The sequence below is a fragment of the Coregonus lavaretus genome (genome assembly GCF_964263955.1).
Source record: "Coregonus lavaretus genome assembly, chromosome: 7".
Taxonomy (NCBI): Eukaryota; Metazoa; Chordata; class Actinopteri; order Salmoniformes; family Salmonidae; genus Coregonus; species Coregonus lavaretus.
In genome coordinates this window covers 50970076-50981681 of record NC_139994.1, presented here as the reverse complement: position 1 = coordinate 50981681, position 11606 = coordinate 50970076, and the positions used below count along the sequence as shown (strand labels likewise).

General features: G+C 43.4%; 1 protein-coding gene across 1 annotated transcript in view; it reads right to left on the bottom strand.

The window, feature by feature from the left end:
* cldn7a (claudin 7a) overlaps positions 1–3059 on the bottom strand; it is a 10305-nt gene extending 7246 nt beyond the window's left edge. Inside the window, exon 1 of the mRNA XM_084165823.1 lies at positions 2500–3059. Within this exon, the coding sequence (XP_084021949.1) occupies positions 2500–2722 (223 nt within the window). The 5' untranslated portion in view covers positions 2723–3059. The remainder of the gene's footprint in view (positions 1–2499) is intronic.
* Between the last annotated feature and the right edge of the window lie 8547 nt (positions 3060–11606).

Sequence of the window (11606 nt, the reverse complement as noted above, 5' to 3'; positions counted from 1 at the left end):
GGGAGGGGAGAGAGCGGGATAAGGGAGAGGAGGGAAAGGAGTAACAAGATAGTGAAAGAATGAGAGAATGAAGTAGTGTGTGTGTGTGTGTGTGTGTGTGTGTGTGTGTGTGTGAGTGAGAGAGAGAGAGAGAGAGAAGGACAGAGAGAGACAGAGAGAGAGAGCGGGAGAGAGAGAGCGAGAGAGATGTGGTACAGTTATAGAAGGATATTGTATAGAAAGCTTTCATTTATAGGCATTGGGGATATATTGCAAATGTCAAATAAAAAACGTTAGCTTTTTATCAGCAAGTAAGCAAAAGGTGTGAACAAATATAAAATATACATTATCAACACAATCCAACCACAACAGTGGATCATATACAGTATGATGTTCACAAACTATGGGATTTAAAAAAGTGACTGTATACACACAGCTCTATGCATCACTGGGGTTTAATGTGCGTGTCTAATGGATGTGAAATACATTCACATGAAGCTGACACGATACTTTAATGTGTGTTTTTCCTGGACGAGAAACCCTGAGATACCCCCTCCCTCTTGCTCTGTCTCCCCCTCTCTCTCCCTTTCTCTCTCTGTCTCGCTCTCTCTCTTTCACGCTCTCTCTCTTCCATCTGCTTTTGTTGAGGGGAATGGGGCAGTGAAAGCTACTGTCTGGACACCCTAATCTGTCACCTCCCTCATAAAACTTACAGAGGGAGGGAGACAGAGAGGGAGAGTACCTCCTTAGTCCACCCTGAACCAGTCTGTGCCAGTCCAGGCCATCCCTGAGCTCACAAACAAAACCCTTCATCCCTGAGAAAGGGAGGGAGGGATGGAGAGAAGGAGAGAGAGGGAGAGTACTTTTCTTTTACTTTTAGATTTGTGTGTATTGCTGTTAATTGTTAGATACTACTGCACTGTTGGAGCTAGGAACACAAGCATTTCGCTACACCCGCAATAACATCTGCTAAATATGTGTATGTGACCAATTTTATTTTATTTGAGGATGGGGGTGGGTGAGAGGGCAATTGAGTGTGGGGAAGAGAGGGGGATAGAGGGAGAGGGTGATAAGGAGGAGAGAGGAAGGAAGAAATACTAATCTTCTGCTGTACTCTAAACACACAATGAGGGTCCTTTCACCAGGCATGCATATTGGGGCTACCATTGAATATCAACCCATCACCTATGTACCCTGCCCCCTGTACCACTGACCCCCTTGTACCCTTCTAAAAATAAAAAAAACCTGCTAGCTGTCAGGAGGTGCAGTTACAACCAGTTAAAATTGGGACCCCCCTAAGTGTTCTGAATCTGAACAAGCATCTCTGTTCAATGGAACCCCTCTCAACAACAACTATGACCAGAGAAACCAATAGGAGTAGATGGGGAGTTATATCAAATTACACCCAGGTTCTCGTCATCGTGGTGCCCTAAGGGTCTGAGGCGAACCGAAGTGGGAGGAGGAGGGAGGGGGGTAAAATTCCTGTATAGGGTACTGTGCTGCTGTCGCCATGGCTACTCCTGTGTTCTGTATTCTTCTGGTTGTTTACCGTTAGGTCGTTAGGACCAGGTCGTCTCTGGCATCTGGAGCCCCAGGCAGCCCCCACTCTATGCCAAGGTACAGTGGGTGATGAATGGGCAGGGGCCTGCCAGTAGGGGCCTTACCACTTAGGGGGTGGAGCGACCCAGCCGTGTGAGAATATACAGCAGAGGGGTGGAGGTGGGTGGGGAGGTTGGTGAGAGGTTGCTAGAAGTTAACACTATCCCACTGTATGTTAACACGAAGGGTGCTACTAAAGAATAACCATGAGAGGGGCAATTAATGACTAACAGCTCTGAGCCAACACCTTTATCAGTGGCACCAATGTGCTGTATTGAGGAAGCACTGCTCCGTAAAGGGGAGTGTGGGGAACCTCAACTGACTGTCTCAGGTGTCTGCTCACCCGTATCTCCCGTCAATCAATACCACTTACTGGTACAACATGAGACTTCCCGACACAAGTGAAGTCACCATCTTCATGGAAATCCTCCTTTGATAATTAGATAATAGTGGATATACAGTAAAGTGCTGCACAGGATGCACATACAGTCACAGACAGTGAAAGAAAAAATGAGCATGTCATAAAATAAATATTTTGCTTAAAGGGGCAATCTGCAGTTGCTACATCAATTTTTTGACTGATAAATTAATGATATGTACCCATTAATTATTGAAGAATATAACTTATAAACGCCTCATGAGCTTACTTCAACTGTCCTACCCCATCAGAACCGAAAAGATAAGATTGTTTTACTCCAATGTTTGTAAACAAAGTAAATGTAAACAAACACTATATAGCCTTGAAACATGGTTAAAACTATAATGTTGATATCATGGATGGTCAGTCCTTGTATCCATAGCTCTGTCTATGAATTTGGGAGTGGGTGTATTTCTCCAGGCACATCCATCAGCTTTTTACCAACAGGGGCGATTTCTTATTGTTTCAACTTCTGATTGCCGCTTTAAATCATCTATACTTACTGTCGAGCTGCAGGATCGAGTCGTATATTTTACATTGGAGCTGCCCTGTGCTCTGGAAAGCGCATGACATCCATAGTCCTTGGTACATGGCAACCGCCGTTATGATGTTGTCTCCTATGTACGCAGACATCTTCCACTGTGGCAGAATGGTCCCCACGATGAGTGCAATGACACCGACGAGTGACAGGCCGAATCCTAAAAGTTGAATTCCCGAGTTTGCCATCTTGAAAAAATTTGATTATGTGGATTATTTTAATTCCTAAATAAATAAGTTTCTGTTGGCGAAAAAAAACGAAGAATCCTTTGTGTGCGTGTGTCCAAAGGCGAAGGTTCTCTTATTGCAGCCTCCCCTTTCTCACTACACCTGCTTTCGTTATCCTTTCAAGTTAGGTCTACCTACATATGTTCCTTTTACGCGGCAGAATAGCGGAGTCAGTAAACACAATCTCTGAGTTGTGAAAAAGTTTTGCTTCTCTATCTCCTTTCCACCTGTTGTCTGTTATAGTTTGAGCCTCGCCTTGAATACTGTAGTAGTGAGTGTGCGGGAAGGAAGAGTTAAATTCTGGATGGTGGGCGCGCGAGGGGAGGTGTCCCATGCCCGGTGATGCGTAGGTCTCTTCTCGCATCCACTCCTCCCGTGGCAGTTACCGTTATGTCACGCCCATTGATTTGGCTACTCCTCGAGCGGGTCGGTAGTCGATACTGTAAAAAACAACGGTACAGTTCATATCGGGCTGACCGTAACTATTTGTTCAGTGTCAGAATGCCAACGTTGCTATCTACACCTGTTGTACTTTCCCAGGCCTTATCCCCCTCCCACACACACATTATTGAACAGATTAAACTGTTTGTACATTGGTCCCTGGAACTGCCAAGAGACACAGTGGGTTCATCTTTTACCTTCAACAGTTGTCCAACTGACGATAATGTACCTTTTCTTAGAGCTTGTTTTCCAGTTAGGGATGCCTGTCCTTGTAGTCATAGATATGCATTTGTATAGAGAAAGATTACATTATAGGCCTTGTTAATAACATTATAAAGGCTTATATGTGCTTATAACAAGATAGACATCAGTATATGTGGATGCTTTAAGTAAAGTGTTACCAAAATATCCACCTGATTCTTTATAATACTTTAGTCTTGTGTTGAATCATATCGCATTGTTCAGGTCAGTAGATAAACCTTGTTTGTTATGTAATTTAAAAACAGGATACACCTAATTAGAATACTATCAATCTTTAATAAAATCCTTGTGGGGATAATATTACTTTTGTTGTTTAGAAAAGCAAGCAATTACTACATGTACTGAATAACTCTCATATTCCTTTCAATCTTTTACCCAGATTTTAGCAGAGATGCAGAGAAGCATTTTTAGTTTCTTAAAAAAAACCTCCAATCAGGAGGATACAGACAGTTCAAGAGGTATGCTTAGATATGCAGAAAAATACTTGGTTTAAATGTAATCTGGCACCTTATGATAATATCATTATATTTGTGTATTAATTATGATGCCATGATATGTGCCTGTATTGATGATGTGTGGTATGATCCCATGTACTGTGTTGTAATTTGGATGTAATATCCTAGTCACGTTAGTGCACCTTACTGAGATGTGTGAGTTACAACAGTCAGAATGACACCCTCATTAAAATGACAATTGAACAGGTAAAGTGGTATGCTTAGATAACCTAAGCAGACAAATGGACATATTTTATACATAGAATTAGGCATAATGATTATGGCTCTAGATTGCAGGAAAAAGCTGTTTCAGGTGTTGGAAAAATGCAAAATTCCAGTCAATTTAGGAAGTACACTGAAATTCCAGTTCCAATTCTCTTCAATGAGGAACATTTGGAATTGGAATTTGGTTTACTTTCTGAATTGACTGCAATTGAAATGGAAGTGACTCCAACCCTGGTGGGGCCAGATGGAATCTGATGGTTTTCAGCATTTTTTCAAACAGAATCATTTCGTCTTTGCTTGCCGAATTTGGCTTGATTTGAATTCATATTTTATCATGGGCCACAGTAAAGGAATTACCTCCCTACAGTATTTAATTTACATAATTTAGCAGACACTCTTATCCAGTGCATACATTTTCATACTAGTCCCCCGTGGGAATCGAACCCACAACCCTAGCGGTGCAAGTGCCATGCTCTACCAACTGAGCTACACAGGACTACTCCCAGATCTGTCATGCTGACTGAATCAATTAATCATCCATTGAGCACTTCACTTCCTGGTTGGGATTGGGCAGTTATCAGAAAACAATGGCCGCCATTGTCCCTAGAGCAACATGACTGGCGCCACAGTGTGTGTGACTTCGCACAGCTAGGAAACCACGATCCACAGTCAGACACTGGGAGGAAGCTATGATCATAGACGCTCTGGGAGGAAATCATATCTGCAGTGCCAGAATACTGGGATTTTTGCAAGCCACCAGTGTATTAAAGGTATTATAATACATAGTTAGATATTGGTGTTTTCTTGGTGAGTTCAATCAACTGGGTGTTTCTCACAGAGCACAGTAGGCTACAGGATGTCCCAAGGGCAGGGCTGAGCCCCCCCCAATCCGTCCCTTGAATCTCCTCCCTCCTCCACCAGCACCCTTCATCTCCCCACCATGCAGCCAGTAGCCCTGGTTATACCTGGTTCTAACCTGATCTTGTCCACATTCTGATTGTTTTCAGACAGGTGTAGACGACTAAAAGATGCATTGTGATCTGATTGTGATCTTCCCGACCCCCTACCTGAGCTAATAGGCACCCATTGTGTCTGGATATCTTACAAGTGCAGACAGATACAATGAGGGAAAAAAGTATTTGATCCCCTGCTGATTTTGTACGTTTGCCCACTGACAAAGACATGATCAGTCTATCATTGGTAGGTTTATTTGAACAGTGAGAGACAGAATAACAACAACAAAATCCAGAAAAACGTATGTCAAAAATGTTATAAATTGATTTGCATTTTAATGAGGTATATAAGTATTTGACCCCTCTGCAAAACATGACTTAGTACTTGGTGGCAAAACCCTTGTTGGCAATCACAGAGGTCAGACATTTCTTGTAGTTGGCCACCAGGTTTGCACACATCTCAGGAGGGATTTTTTTCCACTCCTCTTTGCAGATCTTCTCCAAGTCATTAAGGTTTCGAGGCTGACATTTGGCAACTCGAACCTTCAGCACCCTCCACAGATTTTCTATGGGATTAAGGTCTGGAGACTTGCTAGGCCACTCCAGGACCTTAATGTGCTTCTTCTTGAGCCACTCCTTTGTTGCCTTGGCCGTGTGTTTTGGGTCATTGTCATGCTGGAATACCCATCCACGACCCATTTTTAATGCCCTGGCTGAGTGATGGAGGTTCTCACCCAAGATTTGACGGTACATGGCCCCGTCCATCGTCCCTTTGATGCGGTGAAGTTGTCCTGTCCCTTAGCAGAAAAACACTCCCAAAGCATAATGTTTCCACCTCCATGTTTGACGGTGGGGATGGTGTTCTTGGGGTCATAGGCGGCATTCCTCCTCCTCCAAACACGGCGAGTTGAGTTGATGCCAAAGAGCTCGATTTTGGTCTCATCTGACCACAACACTTTCACCCAGTTCTCCTCTGAATCATTCAGATGTTTACATTTACATTTTAGTCATTTAGCAGACGCTCTTATCCAGAGCGACTTACAGGAGCAATTAGGGTTAAGTGCCTTGCTTAAGGGCACATCGACAGATTTTTCACCTAGTCGGCTCGGGGATTAGAACCAGTGACCTTTCGGTTACTGGCACAACGCTCTTACCCACTAAGCTACCTGCCGCCCTGTATATGTGACGGCCCTGTATATGTGCTTTCTTGAGCAGGGGGACCTTGCGGGCGCTGCAGGATTTCAGTCCTTCACGGTGTAGTGTGTTACCAATTGTTTTCTTGGTGACTATGGTCCCAGCTGCCTTGAGATCATTGACAAGATCCTCCCGTGTAGTTCTGGGCTGATTCCTCACCATTCTCATGATCATTGCAACTCCACAAGGTGAGATCTTGCATGGAGCCCCAGGCCGAGGGAGATTTACAGTCTTTTGTGTTTCTTCCATTTGCGAATAATCGCACCAACTGTTGTCACCTTCTCACCAAGCTGCTTGGCAATGGTCTTGTAGCCCATTCCAGCTTTGTGTAGGTCTACAGTCTTGTCCCTGACATCCTTGGAGAGCTCTTTGGTCTTGGCCATGGTGGAGAGTTTGGAATCTGATTGATTGATTGCTTCTGTGGACAGGTGTCTTTTATACAGGTAACAAGCTGAGATTAGGAGCATTCCCTTTAAGAGTGTGCTCCTAATCTCAGCTCGTTACCTGTATAAAAGACACCTGGGAGCCAGAAATCTTTCTGATTGAGAGGGGGTCAAATACATATTTCCCTCATTAAAATGCAAATCAATTTATAACATTTTTACATGCGTTTTTCTCACTGTATGGACAGTGAAACCATTACATCTTCATTATCCTGTCATTGACAGGTTACACCATTTATGGCATCAATATGTGACTTAAAATTAAGAAATAAATATTATTTTGAAAGAATAGCAGTCAAATCATTTGCATAGCCTACAGGGAGTCACCAGGAAATCTGGTCACACAGTGGACAGATATGAGACACATTTTAATACCATGTGTTGACATATTTCTGAAAATGTGGGCACAATCAGAATATGGACACGATCAGGACAAAGGACCCATGTTAGCACCAGGTATAAACGAGGCTAGTGTTCAGACTCGTCCTAGCCAGGCCTGGGGCCTCGATGCTGGGCTCAGAGGACCAACAAATGGCCCATTGTCGCTGGGGAGATGGTCCCTGTAACTTAAGGAATGTCCTCTAGTCCTATAGCTTGACTCTGAGAAAACATGGAGGTAGATGAGGAGAGGAGGAAGAGGAGAGGGGGTAACTTCTCCTCAGGGTAACCCCTATAGCTCTCTCAGCGATGATCACCGGTGCTCCTGGTTACAGTATGTGATTTATCTATTGTCCTATTGGCCGGTATTGGAACGGGGTTACCAGAGTCGCCAGGACACACAAAATAAATTGTTCTCTCCCTCCCTCTCTCTCTCCTTCCCGTTCTCTTTTACCACCCTTTTCCCCCTCAAACACACATTTGTCTTCTTTTTTTTTTGCCGTTGCACTGCTTGATGGGAGAGCAAAAACAGCTAAATCAGCCCTTAAGAAGGGCAAGGCTAGCATCTCTCTGCCTTTCTCCTGCAGGCCCCCTGCCCTCCTCTGGTCTTGGAGTGAGTGGAGCCCAGTGAAAAGCAGTGATTCAAGTTCTGTAAGCTCCCTTGGAAGCCACTGAACCGTTAGCAATAAAACATGCTGAGTCCTACGGCTTTCCCTGAAAAGCCAACAGTCCACAATAGGATAATGGGAGAGACCGACTCCCTCCTCTTTTCTCCCGCTCTCCCCTGACTCTCTCTTTCTCTATGTATATTGCTCTGTTGCTTTCTTTCTCTATTTTTCCCTTAGTCTTGTATGCAACAAGGCCAGCCTTTAGTCCATAGATAGCAGGATAGTCCAGGGGACATTGTCTTGATCTTTTAGGTTAATTTCTCCTGTCAAACTACATTATGATGTAATAAGAGAGGTAATGTTCTTTCCGTTTAGCATGTGTGTACTCAACTTTATGACCCATTGACCATCTAACCTGTATGGAAGCGAAAACATGTTTTGATGGCTGGTTAAACAAAAGACTACAGTATGTAGCGTATGTCATCGTAGTTTGTACTCATACCTCAGTTGGTGGTTTGAATTGAACATTTCTTTTACCAGGTTGTCCCATTGAGATCAAAATACCTCTCTTTCAAAGGAGACCTGGCAATGAGAAAACATTACCACCAATTGATCTACATCACCCGGTGTCACAGGAAGGCCAAGAAGATAATCAAGGACCTCAGCCACCCGAGCCAGGCCCGTGTTCACCCCACTACCATCTAGAAGGCGGAGACAGTACAGATGCATCAAAGCTGGGACCGAGAGACTGAAAAACAGCTTCTATCGCCAGGCCATCAGACTGTTAAATAGTCACCACTAGCCGGCCTCCGCCTAGTACCCTGCCCTGAACTCTGTCACTGTTCTAGCCGGCTACCACCCGGTACTCAACCCTGCACCTTAGAGACTGCTGCCCTATGTACATAGAGTCATTGAACACTGGTCACTTTAATAATGTTTACATACTGTTTTACCCACTTCATATGTTTATACTGTATTTTACTCAAGGCTCATCCTATACTGTATAAATACTGCTGTACACACCTTTTCTATCCACATTGATACGTTACAACCTTATTCTAAAATGGATTTAATACAACAAATATACACACAATACCCCATAATGACAAAGCGAAAACATATTGTAATACATTTTTGCAAATTTATTAAAAATCAAAAACAGAAATACCTTATTTACGTAAGTATTCAGACCCTTTGCTATGAGACTTGAAATTGAACTCAGGTGCATCCTGTTTCCATTGATCATCCTTGAGATGTTTCTACAACTTGATTGGAGTCCACCTGTGGAAAATTCAATTGATTGGACATGATTTGGAAAGGCACACACCTGTTCATATAAGGTCCACAGTTGACAGTGCATGTCAGAGCAAAACCCAAGACAGGATTGTGTCGAGGCACAGATCTGGGGAAGAGTACCAAAACATTTCTGCAGCTTTGAAGGTCCCCAAGAACACAGTGGCCTCCATCATTCTTAAATGGAAGAAGTTTGGAACCACCAAGACTCTTCCTAGAGCTGACTGCCTGGCCAAACTGAGCAATCGGGGGAGCTGACCAAGAACCCGATGGTCACTCTGACAGAGCTCTAGAGTTCCTCTGTGGAGATGGGAGAACCTTCCAGAAGTACAACCATCTCTGCAGCACTCCACCAATCAGGCCTTTATGGTAGAGTGGCCAGACGGAAGCCACTCCTCAGTAAAAGACACATGACAGCCCGCTTGTAGTTTGCCAAAAGGCACCTAAAGACTCTCAGACCATGAGAAACAAGATTCTCTGGTCTGATGAAACCAAGATTGAACTCTTTGCCCTGAATGCCAACCGTCACATCTGGAGGAAACCTGGCACCATCCCTACGGTGAAGCATGGTGATGGCAGCATCATGCTGTGGGGATGTTTTTCAGCAGCAGGGACTGGGAGACTAGTCAGGATCGAGGGAAAGATGAACGGAGCAAAGTACAGAGAGATCCTTGATGAAAACCTGCTCCAGAGTGCTCAGGACCTCAGACTGGGGCGAAGGTTCACCTTCTAACAGGACAACGACCCTAAGCACACAGCCAAGACAACGCAGGAGTGGCTTCGGGACAAGTCTTTGAATGTCCTTGAGTGGCCCAGCCATAGCCCGGACTTGAACCCGATCTCTGGAGAGACCTCAAAATAGCTGTGCAGCAATGCTCCCCATCCAACCTGACAGAGCTTGAGAGGATCTGCAGAGAAGAATGGGAGAAACTCCCCAGATACAGGTGTGCCAAGCTTGTAGCATCATTTAATACATTTTAGAATAAGGCAGTAACCTAACAAAATGTGGAAAAAGTCAAGGGGTCTGAATACTTTCCGAAGGCACTACACTTTTTAAATTTTTGTCATTTAGCAGACGCTCTTATCCAGAGCGACTTACATTTAGTGAGTGTATACATTTTTCATACTGGCCCCCCCGTGGGAATCGAACTCACAACCCTGGCGTTGCAAACGCCATGCTCTACCAACTGAGCTACACGGGACTACACTTTATTTATATGAAGATATTTCTTTATTTTTGGGATTTGTGTGTATTGTTTTGTATTGTTAGGTATAATGCACTATTGGAGCTAGAAACATAAGCATTTCGCTGCACCTGTGATAACATCTGCAAAATATGTGTACAGGACCAATACAATTTCATTTAAAGAGTATTTGGGAGAGAGTAAACTGAGTCTGAGGCCAATTATAGGCCACCGGTATGTGAGTTCTCATAGAAACATCTCTGAACCAAAACAATGGGTCTTGGAATGGTGCATTGATATGTGAATAGCCTGTTTACAACTCTAAGCATTTACCTGCTGCTGCTCCCAGGGTTACAAAGCACATAGTGTAGTCCTGGGGTTACTAGGTAGCAGTGCACTTGAAAGTAATCAAGGGGTGACGTTAGAGATGAGGAGAGGGAGGAAAGAAGGAGGAGGAGCATTCAATGCAAAGACAATGTTATGTAACAGTTTGAGAGTGTTGTTGAGGACAGTTAACCTTCAACATGGACTACTTTTTTGGAATTCTTAACAATAGGTGGAAGATTACATGTAAAAATGAAAACAAAGAAATCCTACATAAATAGTTGAAGTGTGAAACATAGAAGTAGTTCATAAATCATCTATTAATTTATATTTCACCATTATCATTGTGAAAAGAAAACATACAAATTGTTTATTCAGTTTATCTACAGGATGTAAGTAATAAAGAAAAGTGTTCTACAAAAACTCATTTTGTGAGGTGTTGTGTATCTACTCAAGACTTTTGAAATAGCTCAAACTCAAAGTGAAAGCAATGGTAATGCAGTCACATGCTCACAAACCCAGTGGAGTGGAGCTAATAACAGTAGAAGGTGAATATACATTGCAGTCTGCTGCCCCCCTCTGTCTAAATGACTAACTGCAGGTGGTGAGAGGTTAATCACCATTATTTCGCTCTCCCAAAACATCAGTTTCTTTTGAATTTCAACCTCTATAAATCACTCTAGGATTGCAGCCTAAACAGAACCATATTCCCTATATAGTGCACTACTTTTGACCACAGTCTATCACTATATACTGAATAAGGTGCTTTTTCAGATGCAGACTGTCTTTGAATGGGTCATTAGTATAGCTTGGTATAAGAGGATGCTGAGTTTAATCATGGGAGAATAAGGAAAGTAATGAGGCCAACAATGGAGTCAATCTGCCAATACAAGCATGGGACTTTACACTCAGACTAGAGAAACTACAATAGCCTTTTACTATAGCCTGGTTCCAGATCTGTTTGTGCTCTTGCCAACTCCTTTTCTGTCATTGCCGAGCCAAACATGGCACGACAATTCCATAAGGAGTTAGCAAGAGAGCAGAAAC